The 23,257-nt window shown below is 41.2% G+C and overlaps 1 protein-coding gene across 1 annotated transcript in view; it reads left to right on the top strand.

Moving 5' to 3' along the window:
- The window catches only part of lrmda (leucine rich melanocyte differentiation associated), a 307,085-nt gene that overhangs the window by 202,975 nt on the left and 80,853 nt on the right, over positions 1 to 23,257 (top strand). The window contains exon 5 of the mRNA XM_066679287.1: positions 681 to 807. Coding sequence (XP_066535384.1) covers positions 681 to 807 — 127 coding nt within the window. The remainder of the gene's footprint in view (positions 1 to 680; positions 808 to 23,257) is intronic.

Raw genomic sequence — 23,257 nt, 5'->3', positions numbered from 1 at the left:
ATCTGTTCACACCCTCCACTTACTCTCTCTCTCTCTCTCTCTCTCTCTCTCTGTTTCTGCCTCTCTCTCTCTCTCTCTCTCTCTCTGTCTCTGTGTCTGTCTCTGTCTCTCTCCCCCTCTCTGAAGCTTAATCTTGACATGCCGCTTCCTCCATTCCAGTCAGCCTGTGAAAGAATCTGTTGTCATCTCCGTATTCGTGCTATTATCTCATGTCATTTTCTCCCTCTGAATGAAAGATAGAGAGTGTGTGAAAGCTTAAAAAGACATCTGTGATGTTACAGAAATGACAGCTTGGCAGATGAGGTCTATGTATTTTATTTTCCAATCTATTTATATGTTGTCCTTATTTTTATCCTCTTTGAAGGTGATTATCTATTTACAAACATCTCCTCCATTAAGTTAGCACTAAGTAAGCAAGTCTTCATGTTCAATTCCATTTAGAACCATGTCAAATTTGCATCTGTTTTTCTTATATACAGCGTACATTTGCTTTCAGGTCTTTTCTGGTGTCATGTGTGGCATGTTATTTTGTAAGGGTCTACGTGGAATATTGGTGAGAAAAAAAGAAACATGTCAGCAATTAGATTCACAAGCATTGTGTATTAACAAAGCGTACAGAATAACATCATATTCATATCACAGGCCAAGTGGTTTTGTTAATGGTCATTGTTCCTTTGCAGGTACTTCGTTCTACATAAGCTGAGGAATCTGAAGTTTCTGGACAGCAGAAAAGTGACCCAGAAAGAGCAGCTGGAGGCTGAGGCTCGCGGAGAATTCATGAAGGTGGTCAAGCCCAAAAGTGAGCAGGTCTGTCTCTCTTCGGTTCCTTTAGTAGTAGTAGCTGTAATATTATTGTTTTGCCCAACATTTGTAAAGAAAAATGGCAAATTTGAACTTGCGTTAGAGCTTGTAGAAACACATTAATCATTAAAAGAAATGATATAATATAAATGCATAATAAAATTTTTATATAAACAATTTCTTGTTATTTTGCCGCTAACACGTTTAAATTTGCCATTTTTTTTACAAGAAAATAAAACAAAATCATTGGCCACATATTGATCCCCTTGCTGTGACTTAGCAATTATCCAAACTCAAACCTTTTAGCCATTTGTTGCAAAGTTCCATTTTAACAGTATTTTAGTCGAGGAAACTGTTCCGTTGTTTTTGTTTTTTTTTATTTAGACAAATGCTTCACCAGGGAAGACACGATGATGTGAGTCTTACGGAATATATCAAGTTTTAGCTCATTCTTATTCATTTATTTGTACTTAAGTCTGATGTTGATATTATTGAGCAAAAAAGGTTCAGAGAGCAGTATGACTCTGATATTGTGCATGTTTTTTGTACCAAAGATGTGTAACCTGGAAAAAGATTGAGTAGGTTTACTTTCAGTAACTGAGTAAGTGGTTTCCACTTTCATTTCCATGTGTATGGCCTCTGCGAGCCTGTCTGTGTGGATGAGTGTAAGAATTAGGGAGCGCTGGGCTTTTTAATCTAATTCATGCCCCTCCCTGGCCCACCTTATTGTTTGTTGGTGTTTAATTGTCAGAGAGCTTTACGCAGCTGCTCGTGTGCGGCTCTTTGAAGGCGTTCCACTCTCCTGGTTGAGGGGAGGGTCTCTTTAAGGAAGGGAGCTGACCTCATTCCGTATGCATGAGCCCAGATCAAAGTGGACAGCGGCTGTCCGCTCGGCCTTGCTCGGCTGTGTGTGACAGCGCTGGAGATCGTCGCGACAGCTCACGTACACACGCCGCTCCCAATCGCTTAATTACCCACCGCACTCACAATTATTCCTCCCTCGCTTGTTTTTGGAGGAGGCGTGCTCTTTCCCTTCAAATACTTTTTTTTTCCTGCCAATTTTTTTTTGGATCCTTTCATTTCTGCCCCTCTCCTCCTCTTTCTTCTTCTCCTCTTCTCTTCCCCCCCTCTCTCCGTCCTCCAGGACTTATAAATGAATAGCTTCACTAAGATTTGATTTCATGTAATTGTACAGTCATAAAATATTGATGTGGTGCTGGAACGAGGCTTCATCGTTGCACCATCCCTAGAGCGCCGTGCCGGATCCGAGAGGTAAATATGGTTGTAGCATGGCAAGAACAAAGCAGCCTCATGACAGCCACTGCTCATGCGAGTCAACACAGGGCTTGGGAAGTGCAAGAAAAGAGAAGGGAGCCGGAGTTCGTCATCGTCGACACCAAGCCAAAAAAAAAAATAGTGAGATGCGAGGTTTATTGTCTTGTTTTCAAGATGCTGAAGTCACTCATTTGATTCAGCATTAAAGTGGCAAACAAGAAAGGCGAAGCAGTGTGATGAGTTAACCTCATTCTGGCATGTTTGGAGTTCGAAGCCAGCTTTGTTAGTCACAAAATAGGGAACGAAGTGTTGTGCAACCACTTGGCTTGAATAAAATCACCCCACGCACATGCACACACACACACACACACACACACACACACACGACACCACCCTTCCTGGACATGCAGAGAGGATTTAAAACTTTCAAATTATCATCAAGTGAATTTTGTGGGGAGCTGATGATCAAATACATAAATCAGTATGCTTGAAACACTATGAAATAGTAAATCTGCTTAAAGGCAGTAGGCCGTGTTTTGGTTTAAAGCCATTTTTATAACACACCTAGGGGAAGCAGATATAAGAAGAGGATGGACGTCTGCTCTCTGGGCCATGCCCCGCACTTAAACAGATTAAACTCTGCTTTAATGCTGTGGAGGCGCGCTAGTCCTGGCACAATAGCCGTCTTTGTGTGGACGTATTTAGAAAAAGAATAGCGAGAAAGAGAGAGGGAGAGACGGAGAAAGATAGAGACAGAAAGAGGGAGAGAGAGAGAGGGAGAAAGTTGGCCACGCTGGAACGTCCTGTGGCACAGCTGTCACGCCAGCGCTTCCCCAGCGTTTGTTTTGAGTTAGATGAGACATGATGTGGCAGCCACAACAAGCTCTGTGGGGCATGTGTACTCTCCGGCTCTAATTGGCTTCATCATCGTGCCGATTGTCTGCTGACCAATAGTGCAGGTCACCAATTAACAAGCGCCGGAGACAAGCTAGCGCCAAGCGCAGGCCTGCAGAAGATGATGGCATAATTAGTTATTTGTGTTTGCTTTTATGTTTCATCCAGTGGGGTGTCTTACATTTAAAGACATGCCGAGCTTTAACAATGTTATAGCAGCCTGTAATTAGCGCGCTCATTTTCACAAAGTTCCCCATTCAGCTGCAGCAGAGAGAAAACAGCAGGCTCAGATGGAGAGAGAGAGCGCGAGAAGCGTGTTGTTTATCGTGGAGCTTGTTTTCTGAGATCAACTTGGAGAAGTAAACATGCATCTGGAACGTTGGACTCAGCTTTAATCTTCCAGAAGAAAATCGTGCTCGGCTTTTATGATATATATTTTGGCAACGCCCCCCCACCCCAGAAAAAGCACTTTTCCTTTATGAGCGGCAAGGGAAAAAATGGCAAAGGGACGAGAATTGGCGCTTTGGAGCTCAGTCACATGACCCTCTTATTTAAAGTTGACCTATATGTGTACAATGTTTATAGTGTGTCTGTTAAAGCAACTCAGCCAAAGTACTGTGATGGCTTGTGGATGTGTACCGTGAGGTTTTATGATGTGGATCCTCTCTTCGTGTCGTGGAAATGCTTAATCATAATGTTTGGAAGCCCTGGTGAACTTTTGTGAGCTTTGAATCACATTAGAATTGAGTGTGACCGCGATTTAAGCTGCTTTTCAATCATGACATTATGGCATTAGGCTCTGCTACACCACATGGTTTTCATCAAACTACGGCGCACTCTTATACAATATGAATACCATAACTCTGGAGCACTCTGACCCTTTTCCAAGACTTTCAAATTGTATCCAGAGAGTCCCGATTACTGCACAGGGGAAAAAAGAGCTTTTATTGTATTTAGAACCTTATTGATACTTTCTTTTTGCCTCGACAGGAATCAAGTGACAGAAATCATTTTAAGTGACGCTGCAATTTTTTCGAATGTATTGAGATATTTAGCATCAGTGCAATTTAGCTGAAGGAGACATTTATTATAGCCTGTTGCAAATCCTTTTCGCTTCTGCATTGATTTTTCCCTTCCAACATGCACCAATGGCCCTAAAACTATATATTAATGTAAGTGGTAGAAAATGAGCTGTCTCGCTGTTGTTGTCGGGTGTCTGTGCATGTCTGATGCCTGTTGGAAAGCAGGAAGGTCATTTTGCAGGCTGCAGTTATGAGGACAGCGTAATTGGGAATGTGCTTTATTGGATTTCTGGAGCGGTGAGAGGGAGTGATCTGAACAGCACAAAGAGGCTTTAAACAAGTACCTACAGTAAACAAGCAAATTCAAAAGGGCTATTTAGGGGAGTTCTGTTTTCTCTCTCTCCCTCTCCCTCTCCCGTTCCTCCCCAAAAGCCACAGTTAAGAGAAGGAAAGTGGAAAGCCTTGAGCTGTATTTTGGGGAAATTGGGCGTGCAGGAATGCCATAATGTGATAATTCTCTTAGAGGACTCGGAGGTCATGGAATGCGATGGCGCGAAACCACACTGAGTCGCTGGGCAGCTTTTGGAAAAATCCATGTAGCTGAATGTGGGCTGCTTCTCCTGTTTCCTCAGAAGCACTGCGAACCCTTCATAACATCTTTAAAGCCTGCACTTTAACAGGCCATGTCTATCAAAACACTTTGACAACACTTTGGCAACCTGTACAAACACTTCCACCAGTCAGGATCATGCCCTGCAAATGTTTCACTGACATCAGCATCTTAAACACTGGGTTTTTTTTTCTTCTTCTTCTTCTTCTCTTTACAGTGGGTGAAGTAAGCGCTCCAACTCCCTTAACAAAATAATGTTTGGTAGCTACGTAAGAGTGTAATGGTTCTAAAATGTCAGCTAGATTATGCTTGGATGAAGCATTTGACTTGATTTTCTCGTAGGGATACGCGATTTCTCCCACATCCTCCTCACGGGTAATGAAAAGCAGACGGCCCAACTGGAGCATTTGGAGCCAGGACTGAGGTCCCATCAGTTCTTGTCACACAGACTCTGCTCTCGGTAATCCATGCTGGCAGAGCCAGGAAAGTTATGAAGTGGATCTCCTCTGTGCATTTTTCATATTAATCTGCCTCTCACCAGAGGAGTTCATATCGAGACAGCGAAAATAGCAGGACCAACTAAAAGACAGACCACCTGAAGACGGCCCGTGGATGGCAACCGATTACTGCATTATTCACTCTCTGAGTTCAGTGGAAAATTTTCTCTCTCTCTCTCTCTCTCTCTGTAATCTTTCTTGTATAGCCGGTAAAGAGTGTCGCCATATTCATCTCCTTGCTTGAGAATTATGAGTTCCCTGAAGCATTCAAACATAATAAACAGGGGGCTATAGAGCTCAGTGCCACTGTGCCTTCAGTGTGTTTGCTGAATCATTTTATGGGATAAATCTTTCCTCAGAGACAGCTATAAAAATATCATTCTCAATGGGAAGTGCAGTTCCAGCGAATAGATTGCTTGGAAACAGAAGTTTATTGCCATTTTTCGGTGGACAGATATACCTAGATTTGTTATGTGGAGCTGAAAGTAGTATGTGATGGAATATCTCATTTGCAATGAGATTACCCATGGACAGAATATGAGATAAAGTAGCTTGTTTCTAAGACATGATGAACGCCGCCAACTCTGTCAAGCTGCTGTTAAAAGTACTGCTGCAGTCCCACATTTCTGTCTGTGTAGTCAGCTCTGGAGTACAGACAATTGGGATGCACCTTTATTTTTTCAACAGTGTTATTGAGTTTTAATGGGGTCAGCAATTTAAGTCGCACTGCCTCAGGACCAGCTGAGAAGAAACATGTAACAAGGACGCAGTGTCTTTGGTGCTAAGCCCTCTACAGTGCCCCTTGTGGAGGATCTTCTTGAATGTGAGTGAGTGAGTTTCAGGCCAGTTCCATGAGGTAGTAAAACAAAACGTAAGCATCAAAAAATGTGTAATGATGCATAAACACGTTTAATGGACCACATCCTAATTTTTAAGAGTTTATGAACCATTTTTAAGTTTGTGAGTTTATATCTTAAAGACATATATTTATTTACGTATGTAAATATCTGATCTGATTAATCAGAAAGTGGTTCAGACTGAAGCAGTCCAGGGTGAAACTAAACAATGTTAGTAGATGTTAGTAAGTGGATTTGTGTTTGTGAGATCAGATCAGTTTCTTGTCCCTATATGGATTTTATGAATTGAGTTGTGAATAACACATTATGAAAGTTTACCAGTGTTTACATAGATGTTGTTATTGTATATACATTACACACATGTACTTAAAATAACCGGATAACTGTCATTGGCAGGAATATTTTAGTAGTAGACCCTTTGAAGATATATCAAAAGCCTTTCAGTAAGAGAGATAGAAAAAACAAAACAATGAAAGTGCTCAAAGTGGTTCTTGTAAGACATTCCTCCAAAGATTTCCTTTTTTCAACGCCTTTATTTTTAAGAGTGTTCCATAAAATCATCAGTCGGACTCACTCCCTCAGTCTCACTCTATCAACAGCTCGGAGTACTGGCCTCCTCAGCGTGCCGTTATTTTCTTTTGCTGCAGAGCCAGGAGGACGCTGTCTCCTCCACGTGTCTGAGAAGGCTAAGGACAGCTTGGGCTTTTCCCCGTCTGTCCTGAGGGACGAGCTTTGGGACAGATCTGGTGTCCAGCAGTGCAGTGTTTGGACTCTGCTGAAACTGCTCTGGCAGCTGGAGCTTTGGAGGTCGCAGCAAGGGCAAGGCCCACGAAAACACTCGCAATTAGAGCCAGTGACTCACAGTGTCCACATAAATCAGATGACATTGCACATCATAAACAGACCGTAAAACTTTAAAGCACTGTTAATTGTTAGTAATAGCAGCACGATTGATTTATGGACCAGTACAAAGCAAAAAGATATGGGCGGGTGACCTCAGTGTCACGTCACTCTTATTACACAAGTGGTAGATTGCATATTTCAGCTTGAAAACAAGCAGATGTTTTTGAGGAGTTCTGTTTGAACAGTCATCAGGATGTTTCCCATTTGCATTGCTTAATGGAAAGTGAGAGGGAATGGTTCAGGGTTTGCGTTCCCATTTGTTCTTTGCTTTTGTTCAGTCCTCTGAGATGAGGAGTTAGGAAAACTGTAAAACCTGTCTTAGGGAAAAAAAGGTTTTCTGTCAACATTGTGTCCTCCCTTTTAATAAAAGTCACAGATGTGTTACTCATGTTAAACAGGGACAGTTTTATTGTGCGTTCGTGTTATCACAGTGCAGGCTTCCATGTGCACTTAAGCCAGTGGGTAAACGTTTAATAGATAGCTGTCAAAAACAAAAACAAAAGTATGGTGTCAAAACAGGTTCTAAAGTTCTGAAAACCAAAAATCAGAATCCCTAATCAATAAATGACATTTTGTAATTGAAAAAACTGTCATTAATATTGAGAATTATAAAAACAGGTTTGTAACGAAAATATTTCTGTATATAATCGTTTTTTGAGTTTAATCAATTTTGAGTTTAATATCCTTGAAGAATTTTTTTTTTTGTCTTGAATCATTTTTGCTTTCATTCTGCCTTTTCTCAGTTGCGTTTCTCTCCGCCTCGCTTTCACCTCCAGAACTTTCAAAACTTTACAAACCTGTTTTTATAACTCTCAATATTAATGAGAGTTTTCTCAATTACAAAATTACATTTATTGGTTATGGATTCTGATTTTTGGTTTTCAGAACTTTAGAACTTATTTTGACACCATACAAAAGAAGTTTTTTTCTCACCTGTAGGTCTCACCTTTTAAATGTACAGATTCCAATATATCAACAAAATTGATAACACATTTGTTTTTATAAGAAGAGGAGAAATATAGCAGTTAATTTGAGGAATTATTGCTACTCTATGTAGTTTCTCTTTTTGGAAAGTCAAATAGACCTACACAAGCATAAAGACAATACAACATGTCATTTTTCATAAAAGTTATATTTACCAGCTGTTATATCAAGTTGACATCTGTGTTAGATGATATTTATGTGTGTGATGACACCCTCTGGATGAAATGAGACTTTGTAATTCAGCACAATGTAATGTAATGCAGCATTAATGCCTTTAATCATGTAACCTCTTTTATTATTACATATGTGATGGTATAAGTAGAAAACTGTAATTCTCTTAGTTCTCTGCTCTGATATGTCCATTAGGAATACTGGGATAGAAACTGGAAGGTTTGGCTTTCTAATGGGAATAAACATTAAAATTACTATTTGTGATCAAAAGTTTAATGTTGGAAACTGTTAGAACCCATTAGAACGGTGGTTCCCAAAGTGAGGAGCGTGCAGCAAGGCAAATGAATGACATGGATAACGTATGTCACTGGTAATAATTCCACTGTAAAAGTGATTTGTCACTTTGTTTTGTAGTGTTCAGTAAGAAGTTGCAGATTTGTATGTATTAGAATGTTTGAAATGAATTCCAGATAAAAAAAATATTCTGATCTAGAAACAAAAACATACAAAAAAAATCTGCAGAGTATTTTGGCAGCTACTGTGTTAGAAAACATCAAAAATTTTACTCCAGTGAGACCTTTTTCATTGTTGTTGTTCACCCATCAGGAGAAGACTACTGTTATAAACTACTGGACGCCATCCGTACTTTTAATGGCTTCTGATATTTTCACCCTTGTTGATGTTTAAGGATTGATTTTACCAAAAACATTGAAAGCTGATTAAAAATAAAAAAACACATGCTGAGACGGTTAGCTATGGGCTGCGGTCTCTTCTGTGTTTTTGGTAGACAGTTTCAAGGATTGAGAGGTGTCTCAAGTTTACTGACCTCTCTGCTCTTAAACACCTACTAAATCTGGTAAATTACCGATGAGATGAATCAGGTGAGTGTGAGCAAAGACACCATCACGGCGCGCTGCACTGCGCTCCTCCAGGACCAGGGCTGCGTGACCCCGAGTTACACTAATGCTGAGCGAGTCGTTGTTTCACTTCAGTTACAATACTTGCTCGTGATGTTTTTGCAATTACAGAGGCACAGACAAGCACGTCCCGCAGCGCCAGTTCTCATAGTTTAATTACAGTTTAACTTTTCAGTTTTCCTCTGATGATTGTAAGATGCTGCCAGCCTAATTAAACACAGATGGCTTATTCTGAAAACCTTCACTCTGTGTGTGTGTGTGTGTCTGTCTGTGTGTATGTCTGTGTGTGTTGCTCGGGACTGTGCCAGAGCCTGAGTTTAGATGGAGCCAGATCATTAGGCATATTTAAAGTAATCCTGCATCTGATTGTATCACATAACACTAATTGTGTCATCATGATTTATATACACATGCAAATGGGCCTGTGTCGCCTCTGTTACCATTGTAACACTTAATTTGGCTTTCATTAGTGTGAGGGAGATGCTGATAGAAATTTATCTCCCACTCAATCCGCTCAAGGGTAAGGATATCTCTGACCTCAGAGAGTGAGAGATGTTCATCAGCAAGAGAACAGCCGGCTTTATTCACAATCCCTTTGAGTGACTCTTTTTAAGTGATTATGGCTACACAAGTACAGAGCGTTAGGAGTAGGTTTCCAACATGTCTTTGAAATGTAGCATTAGGAAATTTATGAAGGTCATATGTAAAACTGGGCCTGGTTTCCTTCCCACTGTTCAGTAAACTCCATATTCATGTGCTCGCGGTGTGATGAATCCTAATGATCAGCGCTAAACATGTGCCGTGTTCGACCGATGAGAAAGTGGCTGTGACAGAGATTGAGTGGTGGTCTTTTCCTGGGGGGTCTTGGAGCTTTTCTCACTCCGTGTCAGGGGCTCCCAGTGGGGGCGTTCATTGCTGGACCTCCGGGGGTGCTGGAGCCAGTGGGGCAGCAGGGACTCCATTACCCAAACAGCCGTACCCAAAACAAACCCTATACTCTCAGTTCACACAGCACCTTTACTGCTCCCCCCTAGTGCTACTGAAAACAACCAACCCCAACTCACTTTATACTCCCTGCAAAACATGGACTGTTCTGTATGAGGTGAGCTTTCCATTCTAGCCAAGAAGACGGTTTTAGTGCCTTAAAATTCATGGATAATACTCAATAACTGTGGTGTTACATTTGATTCTGTTCCATGAGGTCCACATATGCTATTTGTTGGGTTTACACACACACACACACACACACACACATATATGTATAAGATCTTGCATCTCTTAATGCTGATTTTGTTATTGTAAATTTAATACTAGTATGTATATGTAAATAGGGCTGGATATTACTTCAATATCAATATATATTGCAATAAAAAACTATTCAATAACAGTGATATAGATATCGATGTATTTAGTAATTGGCTGCTATCTATGGTACCATATTTTTAAAAATTTGAGCAGAAACGTTATTATGGACAGGGCTAACCTGCTGTGGGGTAAAGAGGAAGGTATATGTAAGTATTGTTGTTGGCCAGAAAAAAACGAGTAACTACAAAATAGTAACGTTCATTGTAAAAATTTTGTGACATCACAAAATCAATGATTTTAAAATGGTCTGCTTTCGGAGATTAGTTTTCATATATGAATGGCATGGTTTTGGAGGTTAGTACATTTCGGCACTTATACAGCTTTTACCTGCTACTGCAGACCTTTCGTAGAAAGAGGAAATGCTAAGAACTAAACTTTAATCGTCAATTTTTATTCAGTATTACTGCATTGTTTTGGTAACCACTGTGAAGCATGTATGTAAAACTCGTGTAACTGGAACGGGGCTCATGTACAGTCGTGTTGTTATTCCTCAGACTTTTGCTTAATTTTGCATCTCAACTAACACTGCATTGAAATGAGACTAAATCCCTTTCTGAAATAACAGTAAAAGTAGCAGTGTTTAAGCTTAGTGTCTGGCCCGACACCATGCATGAAAGGAGCGGACTGAACTTATGGGAACTCTTTGTTCAGAGCAATAGTTGTTGACTTGCAGAATTCAAGCAGGACGCCAAAAGCAAAGTTGTCTATTCAAGTTGGTGCTTACACAAGGCCTCTTTGTGGTTTCTAAAGCTTGTCAGACATCAGGGCCGGTAAGAAAAAGTATATTGTTTCCAGCTCTTGGATTCCTTTCCTTCTGACATCTGCCACTCTGTAAAGATGATAAATTCTTGCCTCATTAGCCAGCGGTGTGGGATTACAGCCTGACAACACATTAATCACTCGCCTCTGTGGCAGGCCCCACTTGCAATAGGCATTGTTAACAAAACTTTTCTAATATGTCACTCTCCTCACTGACAGCCTGTAATCAATCATTCTGATTGACAGGCCTGATAGATTACACTATTTATGCTGTATGTAATGAAAGATAGCGTTTCCACCTACTGTCATTCCTGAGAGGATGATAGGCCACCTCTGAAAAAGAACATACGGAGGAGAAGATAGAAAAGAGGGAAACGGCAAAGCAGCCGACAGACGCTGGCACGGCATTGTGAACTATAAGCAGACAGTGTTCTGCTCCTTAGTGGGTGTCTTTTTTGTAGGGAGGCATTGTTTGGTAATGTGGTCTAGCTTTAAGGAAGTCTTCACAGCGACAGCTCTATTGTGATGTGGGCTGCTGTCACTGGCGGCTCAGTTTCAGGCAGGGGAAAACTAGACTTTGTCTCTACCTGCACATTTGCTTTATCTGCCCTTATTGTGGAGGTGAAACTTTATGTTGGCTTTTTGTTATGAGTGAGGAGCACACAGTAAACTGCATGCTGCATGATGGGCCCTGGCTTTCGCAATTTAACATTTTCACAATGCATCAAATTCTCAATTTATTTGGGTTCCTTATGCTCCATTTTCGTACTTTGTTTATAATCCGTAAGCTTTCCTTTTTATTGCGTGTAAATTTGCATTGGTAAAACAGCACATAATTCTGAAAGCTGAAAAGGCATGTAGGAGAAGGTGTCATCTCCGAAAGACGAAAGCACTGAAAAAGGGGACCAGTCCATCATGCGTCTGACAGCTGGTGAATTTGGGGCTTTTCTTGTGCGACAGCGAGCTGTCAGGAAATTAGTTAACTGGAGCATATTGTGGAGAGGCAGGTAATTTAGCCTCATTGATGGCATCACATAATGGCCTGCAGGAGTCAGCTTCCTGACCTGCCACTGCTTTGTGTATAATGCAGAATTTAGTGGCATGCTCAATGCATCTTGTCAGCTGCAGGATTGGATTCTCAGCCCACTGTATCTCAGCTTGCAACATATTGGTCAATTATTTCTGAGGCTGTCAACACCAGGAGACACTGTTATTTTGTGTGTGTTAACTTTGCATCATTAAGACACCATGCGACAGGGAGAGGCCCTCTTGAGCGTTATTTATTTAGATTCAAGCGAGGATAACCTTCACGTTCTTTTGACCCCTGTTATGTTAAGATAGCAGGGGGGAGGGAAGTCTGTTGACAGGAGGAGATTCAAATTTGAGAAATTCTTTTAATCTAACTGTTAAGTGTAATGCTCCGAACATGAGCGTGCATTTATTTAGACAGTTTTTTTTGGTTGCACGAGTGGCAGCACGTCCCCTAGCATTGTCCCCTCCATATATAGCGCTCGATACGAGATGTCAGGAGGAATGTAGATGTTGCTAAAAATGTAAAATGCTCAGTCACTTCCAGTGCTTGATGCGCGGTGAACATGCACTCCATGTTACAGAGAATTGCCTGTTACAGAATTGCATTAGTCAATTAATATTTCACCGTTTATGGGACAAGGGATCGAAGGCACTGTTTAGCAGCGTGACAGTGCTGACTTTTATTTGCAATGAATCCATTGGCTATTAACAGATGCAGCAGTAAATAAACAGGCAGCTGAGATCTGGAGAGAGTGAAGCGCCGCTGAGAGTCACACTAAAGGCTCCGGCTGAGAAGAATGGCTTAGCTGTGGATATTTAGGTGACGGAAGTACGGAAGATTAATGAGAAACCTGAGTGAGTAAAGCCACATCGCTGTGTGGGACATGATTAGAGCTTGACACGGACTGTAATAACATCTCTCCATGTCTGTTTACCTTCTCGCTCCTTTTTTATTTCTTCTCCCGCTCTCCTCGGGAGTGATGCGGATGTATAATGTATGTGTGATAGGCTCAGCGGAGGGTCATACGGGGGGAAACCTGCCCTAACAGGTAGAGCTGACACCTCAGCCTAGGGCTCTGGGCCCACAGGAGGGGGCGGAAGGGCCGGGTTTCACGTCAGTTTGACTTCTCCATCTGAGAACAAACAGGCCGGGCCTGCAGGAGATTAACTGGACCAGAGCATTGCATTAAAGCTTTATGTCCTCCCTGCCTTTAGTCTGACAAGTCATTAACAGGCTGACATCATGGTCTGTGAAGCTAATGAAGAGAAGCCTCTGTGGTGTGATTGTAATTTATACAAAACACATTTGTCTGCAACTGAAGTCACAGATATGACAAGGGTTGTAGCTGTACCTATATATATATATATAGACCATTGAAGTGTAATAAAGTATGCAGAGAAACAAGTGGACTACAGAGTGCTCCTGTATGGTCAGTGGAGCTGATAAAATGGACACTGATTTAGGGTGACCAGACATCCTCTTTTCGCCGGACATGTCCTCTTTTTGGGCCCTACAAAATGCGTCTGGCCAGGATTTCTAAATCTCTAAAACTGTCTGGGATTTTGCCGTCCATGGTCTTCCCCCTGGGCCTATTCTTATAATAAGCCCTAATCCCTTTCTTGAAGTGTGCACTTCGATGACGTATGATGATGTTGTTGTAGATGAGCAAAAGAAGCGCACTGGGATCAAGTGTTCAAGGGGTCAGAGCTCAGAGTAGAATTGGGACACACTTCACCCAATGTGCATTCTTGTGCTTACATCACTTTCAGCCGAGCTCCACTCCACATCAGTGTTTTACTGGAGCGTCGAACAGAAATGTGATGAAAGTTGTTAAGGTAATTTATCATAGTCTCTTCTTCGTATTTGGAAGCGTTTGTGTGTCACACGAGCCTTTCACTTTCTGCTCTATATTTTACAAACCCGAAAGTCATCGCTTCTGTCGCTATAATGACACAAATTTTGAGGATATTTTATACTCATTTTACTGGTATGTGTCTCAGGTGTGGGAGTATTTTGAGGGTTTGCAAGTACTGATCTCTCCTCATTATTCAATCTGCATTCCTAATTCATCAGCTCTCCACACTGAGCTGAATGAGAGAGCTAGAGAGAAAGAGAGAGAAAAAGGCTGGTTCTCTCTATTCAGCGTATGAAAGCCTAGAGGCTCAGACTGATCTGAACACAGGCCTCCTGCTAGCCCCGGTGCCTCAGGGGTCACCTACAGGCCAGCTGGGTCAAGTGACACTCATACTCTGTTCATCCCTCACTCGGCAGAGAGAAAAACAGACAGACAGAGTCTGTGCTGTGTTGCTCTTGCTGATCAACAACAGTAATGCTCCAGGCTCAGTGTTTGCTAACAGAGCTAGCTGGGTTAATTTAGCCTGTGTGAGGCTGAGGGCCTCAGGCTTTAGAAGAGAACTTTGTGCCTGAATTCCATTTAGACTAGTTATATTTAGATTGGACTTGTGTGTGCTTAGGTCTTGTCATTGCTTGGATTTGCTTATAGTGTCGAGGTAATAAACTGCCGCTGTTGGACATCTGTAACTGAAGAGGAAGGTTTACCTTGTTAACCAGTGGAATGGGCTTCATCTTGTTTTTTAATTAACTATACACCGCATAGGTGCCGCAGACGGTCGTGACTTCTGACATTAGTGGCCGGCTATTAATATCCACCGTGTGACCTTCGCGAGGCTGGCACTGGGCAGGAAGTTGACAGATTCATGGCTCCTCTGCCCTGAATAAGGTTGTCACATATTTAAGTGCTTGAAATGGGTCCAGGCAGCCATAAAGCACCGACATTTTAATTCGGGCCTGGACTGGAAGGCAGAATTTTAGCCATATAAATGCTGGCTCTTGAATAATACAAGCAGGGGCTAATAGCTGGAATTAAAGTATTACCAGGACTATTTCAACAGTGTTAAAGTTCAAACATTATCCAGCTTGGAAGTTTCTCTCTTTCTAAAACATCATCTGTGACTGATGTGGAGTCAAGAGGTGAAGTGATGACACCCTCTTTTTCCTGTTTTCTTCTTCCAGCGATAGTGTAAGGTTCGCTTTGTGTCCTGTGTGTTGTTATATTAAGCCCGTGTTGCCTCTGCCCAAACACAGGGCAGCTTTTGTCTTGTGCAGGATGTGCTATCTCTGTGTTCGCCCGTGCAGGGTGTTGCATTTGATCGGTGGGCTCAGGATGCTGGGCTGGGAGCGGGGGGCACGGCAAAACCGCTGTGTTGTTTGACAGAATGTAGGATGTGAGGGCAGAATACTTTTTCTCTGAAGCAGGTGTTGCTCTTCTCTCCTGCCCAGGCCAGACAGGGCCAGGCTCCACTGCCAACCAGCCACTGAAATGCACACTGGCAATTGGCTGACCTGGAAAGAACGGCCTGTTCTGGAACCCCCCCCCCACACACACACACCTCTCTCCCACACTCTTTCTCCACTAAAGAAATGTCACAAGTGTAACTGTGAGCTGTGACATGGGCTAAAATATTGTTTCACCAGAATATCACCTGATATTGGCATGGGGACACAGTAGGCAGCTGGTAGCACAATAGACATCGCATCCACCCTGTTTGTCTGCCAACTGGCAGCATCAATCAGCGGTCTTGTTTGAGGTAACCTGATAAGCGTTATGGCCCCCACTTTCATCACACCTTAACCCAAAGAGCCGGGGACTTGGCCCTCCTCCTCCTCCTCCTCTGCCGTAAAGAAATCCACAGCCAGAACATCAGATAGCTTTACTATATCCTGTCATAACTCATCGGATTTCCAGACAACTGAGAGCCTTTGTCATCTGCATTCCAGACAGCTCTCGGCTCACACTATTCTTTGGGCGTCGAAAGCTAATGTGTCCTCTCTGTTGATTTATTCTGTTCATTCTGGGAGCCCTTGTTAAAGTGCTGTCTTAAAAATAAAGGACCATAAATAGGTTTCGGTGTGGTCATTCAGTTTAGAAAAAAAGAAAATGTGTAATTGATATAAACACTACACATGGTTCTATCAGGCTCAAAGAAACTTTACTATTCTGTTCCCAAGGCTACATGACACCTACAGAGGATAGTTATGACAAATGCCATAGACCTTCTTATAAACATTTATGAACAACTTTCCTAAATTGAAGTTCATGTCAGGTAATATTAGGGTTCTGACACTTGTTTGTGAAATAACATACACTATATGGACATAAGTATTGGACCATCTAATCATTGAATGGGTCATTCCAAAGGTTTCATTGAATGCAAGTGTGTAGGCTGCCAACAAATCAATTTCTGAAATTTCTTCCCTCTAGATATGATCATCTGAGTAGCATTATTGAAAATTGCAAGTGTTTAGGAACCACAGCAGCTCAGCCACAATGTGGCAGATCATATAAAGTTGCAGTTGCAGAATGAATGTGTTTTTTTATATATATAGAATCACTTTATTAGCCACTGTGCTTGCACACAGAGGAATTTTTTCTCCGCATTTATCCCAATCCGAGCAGTAAAACACACATTTACACACACTAGTGAACACTAGGGGGCAATGAGCACATATACCTGTAGCGGTGGGCAGCCCCGGGAGCAGTTAGCTGTTAAGTGGCACTTCGGGGCTCAAGGGCACTTTAGTCATGACCTGTCGGCTCTGGGGATCGAATCAGCAACCTTCCGGTTACAGGCCCAGTTCCCTAACCACCAGGCCCTGGCTGGACATATTATTTGGGTGAGAGGAGATCACTTTTTCAGGGCATCTGCTCATTAATTTGTGGATCTGTGGCTCCTAACAACCCACAAACCCTTTGTGGGTTTCAGAAATTCATGAAATGAATTGTTCTGGTTTTGTGCTGCTTGTGACATCCTGTGTAGCAACTTTACCATTGGAATCTCTCCTATCACAGCACTGGCTTTTGTAGCAAATGTACCAAACAAACACAACAAGCACAGAACATAATGTACTGGTTAAATATGGCCATGACACCATATGAATTTCCCTAGAGTAAAGTGCCACCTGCTCTTTACACTCAGACATGTCATTTACAAGTATGGTTCTTCAGAGAAAGATACATTGAAATATTCTATAGGAAGCAATTTTTTTTGGTTCTTTTTAAAAGGAATTGCTCCTGTGAATCCTTCTTGCACCATTATTTTTCTGATTTTTAGGAGTGTAGCCACAATGAACTTGTGAGGTTATTGGTGATGAAAGCATTTAGAACATTGAGTACCTTCTGGAATAGAAGGCTTTAGACTAGACACGAGCTCTGATCATGAAAAAAGTCCTTCATGACTTTCATCAGCAGTGGGCCATGATTTTATTCTTTTTTATTATTTTTTTTTCTCTTCCCCTTTTTGTTTTTTGGTCACGCTGCGTGTCATGGATGTCACGGTTGGCTGACACCTGTCTTGTGTGTGAGGTTGGTTGGAGCTCTCTGTGTGTCTGTCAGATAGTTGAGAGGCTGTTTGTTTCCAGGCCGCTGTTGGGCCAGACGCCTCTCCGGCGCTGCAGGCCGCGGCCCAGCTTTGTGCTCATCACACCAGACATGACAGGCCTCCTTCTCTTTGGTGTTGAGAGTGAGTGCTCTCTGTGGCCCTGTGGGGAACCCAGTCAAAATGGCGGCTGCTTTTTAATATATATATATATATATATATATATATATATATATATATATATATATATAATTTTTTTTCTCCCCACTATCTCTTGAACTGCACATCAGAGGGAGGATCAATATTGTGGGTTCTAATATGAGCTAGTTGCTCCTGCAGTAACTGAAGGCGTAACTTGTTGTTTACATGTAGCCTGTGGATAATTGTTTGACTTTTATGTCTGTAGAACTGAGCAGTTTATGCATTCCTTTTAACAGCTCATCGGCCAACTGAAGTAAGCATGCTATAATAATGGCAATATATTGGCTCACTCTGTAAAGTCACTGCATAGCAACAGAAGGGAAGCAAGGCAGGAATCATGTAAGGATCTTTGTTGTAAATTCTCTAAGTTGCGTGGCTTCAAACCAGGCATTTGGAGAATTGCAAAACAGCCCTTTGAGTTTGGGTAGTCATCGATTACAACTGATAATTTCAAAAGGTTTGGTTGCAGACTTTTGTTACTTTGTATTCATTGGTTAATGATCAGTTCTAAGACATATATATTACTATATCTCTTTTCCATTAATGGTCTGCTTTCAAACCCTCCCCCCGTTTTGGCTAATTATTCATTATTGCTTTTAACACTAAATATTTCATAAATAATAAATCAACTATCTGGTAACACTACAGTACAGTTGAAGTGTGGACCATCAAACAGAACACGAGGGGTTAAAGGGATAACAAACACTCATTTAAGCATGATGTATTGATGTAAAAGGCACATATTATGAAAAAAATCCATTTAGAATGCAGTAGCACATTAATTCTGGCATCTGGAGCTCCTACCAACGCACACACTGTGAAACAACCCAGTCAGATATGATCTGCCTAGGTCTGAAAACATGGGACAAATGAGATGGTCTGATTTTGTGCCGAGTTTGCATTCATAGCAGGGACTTCAGAATTGTCCTGCTACCCTCTCTGAATCTCTGCCATCACAGCACTGGACCCCTGATTGTGAGAGCACAAAGGCGAGGTTAAACAGAGCAAAACAAATGCAACAAGCACAGGAATAAGTGTGCTGATTAAATAAGGTGAAAATAAAGGAGAAGAAAGAGAACCAAGGTAAAATGACATAAATGACGTGCTTCTTCTCCATGCCCCTCACTGCTGGGCTCTCTGGTGTTTGAGAAAACAGATTGTCCTCATGTAAAGGGAAAGGTGCTGAAAATGGTCTTTTCTGTTTAGACCTCTTTGATCCTTGTGGTATTATCATCATAACATGTCACATGGCCTTTTATGACGACTCCAGAGAGCTGTGTAAACGTGTGGTAAAGTGGTATTTTTTCCCTCTTTGAACACATTTCTTTAAAATTCCTTTAATGCTCTGTCCTCTTTTCAGTCTTGAGATGTGCACTATACCAACTATATGTGTTTAAAATGGAGTCCTTCACCTGCCAATGTTTCCATCAGTATCACTACCTAAAGGCATCTGCTCATCTATCTCGTGAGGAAAGACATACCGGTGGTTTCATATTCTAACTGAAGATTAATGTGCTTTTTTACAGCCTGCTGGGAGCTGCAATCATACGTGTCACTATAACATAATATCCAGGCTTTAAAGACATGACTATTCATTTTAATGGCCATTTCGTCTCACAATTGAGCATTATAATGCACACTACTTGTCTCATAGCGCACCCATTATTCACCATGATGTTGAATCATCAGAATGCATGCTCCATTGTCAGTTTGTAGCCAGCAGGCCCAGCTGTTAATCAACTTTTAGGATTGTCGACCAGGGCCATGGAGATTACTGTAGGAGCACTAAGTTTTCCTGCCTACTTCTGTGCAGCTTTGAGAATCAATAGTGCATTGGTCATGTGTCTTTGGAGAACCTTTTTCCTCAGCGTTTTGAAATAATGTCTGTTGTGATGCCTAAATATATTTAATATTTGATGATGTTTGCTCTTCATGACCTTAAATTCAGCTGTACAGTGACTCATTATATTATGTAATTATTATAAACCTTCTACAGTCATAACTGTTCTCAGGACAAATACAGATAAAAAAAAACGTTTGTGTGCTAATATTAAATGGTTGTAAATTACAGTCACACAGCTCCAGGGACTGGGAGATTGTGGGTTTGAGCTTCTGTGTTGGCATCCACATGGCTCTGCAGTTGCACCACCCCACCACTAGTAGAGTTTACCAAGTAGAGTTTACAGAAATGTAGCTAAAACAAAGCCGGCACGTTTTTCCCTCGTGGTATCGCTTCTCATTTACTTATATTTTTTTTCCTGGAGATGTCCATGTTTTCCCTTTGTTCAACATTTCTATTCATCCCTGAAACCCACACCATGTCTGAGGAAATCTCTCGCTATGAATGTGGTGGTGTCTGCATCTCTGTTTGTGGAGGAGAGGAGTTCACTTTCCTGTACTTCTTCGGTTCAGCATAAACAATGCCCGTCCGACTTCATAGTGCTGTGGTCTGTGTTGATGTGGCACATAGTTACATTTCTGGAGAGTCTACACCATAGGGTACAGCATAGGGTTTGCATTGATGCATATCCTATATGCAGAAGTATAAATTGGGCTTTACAAACAAAATACCACTGGTGATACAGGAATCAGAAGTCATGATATGATTTGCAGTATGTAGGACCAATATTGAAAGCAATGTATACATTTTAATTAGTCATTAGAGATGCAATCTGCTTCTAATTCTCAGAGGCTAGTGCTATATCAATTATACTTGGCTTAATAATTAATCATATTAATATATTAATAATAATATATTCATATTAATAATGTCAATTTAGAGTAAATGCGCTTGGGGAAAAAATGGCTTCTGTCACTTCCAGGTGATATGGATGACTTGAACATCTTTGACATTAGACAGTGCTTTGAGAAACTCCAACACTCCAATGTGACGGATATGTTTATCTAACTCTTCCCTCACAACTTGTCATCATTTTTTTTTCTTCTTCTTCCACATGTCAAAAGCTCCTTTTTCCAAGCATTAGACATCCCTGACTGTTCAGTGACCTTTTAATGCGGACTGTATTTTAGAGCCTTGTTTATCTTCAAATAAACAAATCTTTAGTGCAATAATAGGCTTAAAGCTGCTTACACTTTCCCTCTCTCTGACAGCATGCACGTTATTTTTCTTAGACTTATTGTTAGGGTTGAGGGAGCCATCACTGGCCGGCACAAATATTTTCTGTTCAATAATCCACTAATGGTCCTCTTTGTACTTTATCCAAATGTGCAGGGTTTTTTAGAGGGTCGGCTGTGCATGACCAGTGTGGGAGCAGGCCGATTAAACAGAGCAGCTGATGGCTGTGAGCTCATGACTTGTGGTTGTTTATCAGTTATGTAGACCACAGGGTTCTAGCCCTGGTCATGTACTATGCCCTGCTTTGCACATTGTACTTTTCCCTGGGGATGTGCCCATTCCAATGCGCGAGATCATTATCACAGATGATCGAGGCCTGTTTTAATGGATTGGTATCGCCTGTATGAAGCCCACTCCAATTCTTATCCCTTATTATGGCTTTTACCCCCATTTGTGCCAGTATTACAGAGCTGACATAAATAGACTTTATCTACCGCTTGTGAGAGTGAAGCACATTTACTGATCTTAACAAGAATCTGAATGGTCTAAATATCTATGTGGAGCTGCTGTAAATTGGAAAATGAAAACGGCTCAGCAACAGCATGTAATATGAGTAATGCTGGTGTTTTTACTACAGTTAAACTGGCCCCATTTCATTAAAATACAGAAAATTAACAAATGGAAGAGAACAGTGATATATTCAAGAAAAATTAAAATTCCTAATGATTTTCCATGTAATTTGGCTTTTTAAACTTTAAACGACTGTCTTAGCTGTACAGAATTGGTTTTACTATGTTTACTCAAATGATATGGATTGTGTCCCAGACAGGGATAAACTTTAGTCCTGCACTCTATCCTCCCTTCAACAGAAAATCATAATTCAAACCTGTGTAGTCCAACTAATGTATTTAAACTCTGTATTGACTGTTATATATAATCACAGTAAATACAGAAATAACAATAATTTAGGAAGTATAAGATAATGTTTTTTGGGGTTTTTTTCTATAAAGTAGAAGGTGTTGTTCAGATTCTCCTTGATTTGCATAAATTTGTTAAATCAACAGCACACGTTATTTAAAATCATTATTTATTAACCACTAAAATTAGGTATTGGATGATAACCTCAAATAATATGGACTGCCATGAGGAGAGATTTGGAAAAAGTTAAACCAACACAATCACACACAGAATATCACATTTACTGGAATAATGTTATTTGGTTTTATTCTAATGTTGGGTGTTATTGGTTTGTTTGTTTTTTAGCAAATTAGCACTTACTGCTCAGATAAATAGCTTTTTAAATCTCAATCTATGGTGCCTACATTTTTTGTGCAGTACTGTATATATAGTATGGCATACAGCATCTGGAGATATTCTATTTTAAATAATCTGGGACAAACATACTCCTTGGATACTTGATTAATTAGCAACAGAAAATACCACCAACTTCACAAATACCAAATAAGGATGCTCTTTGAAACTGGTAAAGTACAATTGATATTATACTGTGTGTTTTTTCTTAATATCTTAAAGAAGTTCCTTAACCTCACATTCATTCATTCATTCATTCATTCATTATCTGTAACCGCTTATCCAATTCAGGGTCACGGTGGGTCCAGAGCCTACCTGGAATCATTGGGCGCAAGGCAGGAACACCCTCTAGGGGGCGCCAGTCCTTCACAGGGCAACACACACACTCACTCACACACTACGGACACTTTTGAGTCGCCAATCCACCTACTAACGTGTGTTTTTGGACTGTGGGAGGAAACCGGAGCACCCGGAGGAAACTCACGCAGACACAGGGAGAACACACCAATTCCTCACAGACAGTCACCCGGAGCGGGAATCGAACCCACAACCTCCAGGGCCCTGGAGCTGTATGACTGCGACACTACCTGCTGCGCCACCGTGCTGTCTAACCTCACATTCCTTTTTATTTATTTATTTATTTATGTTTTTTTTGTAGTAGTGGGATCAGTGCTGGTTGTTTAGCTGATGAATTAAATGAGATGAGGTAGAGTAGGGAAGAACTTCAGAGAAAAGGACTGGGAACAACTGCGATGGAGACAAGCATCACTGGGCTTGTTTACTATTTAGGTCATCACTCTGCTAAAAGCCACAACTTTATTAACACTTCACCTGCATGGCTTCTTTTGGTGAGAGCTCTTCCCTCTGGACGAGGTGTGTTAGAGGCACCTGTGTTGTTGTGTGTGTGATGTTGTCACTAGCTCTCAGCCAGTGTTAACACACTCTGCCTCTAGGCCTGCACCATGCGGCTCATGACCTCGGCACATTTCTGAAACAACATGTCACAACTTAGCCCTGGCTTTGTGGACATTTACACAAACACACCCGCAAACACTTCCACTTGGTTACTGTAATGTTACTTGTTTTGTTGAGTTTAACATGCTGGGAAATTAAATAAAATATATTTAGCATGTAAGAGGTAAAGTACCTTCAAATATAGCTGAAATATAGTGGCAAATAAAAGAA

Source organism: Hoplias malabaricus, chromosome 8 (genome assembly GCF_029633855.1).
Source record: "Hoplias malabaricus isolate fHopMal1 chromosome 8, fHopMal1.hap1, whole genome shotgun sequence".
In the NCBI taxonomy this organism is placed as follows: Eukaryota; Metazoa; Chordata; class Actinopteri; order Characiformes; family Erythrinidae; genus Hoplias; species Hoplias malabaricus.
This window is presented reverse-complemented; position numbering and strand designations above follow the sequence as displayed.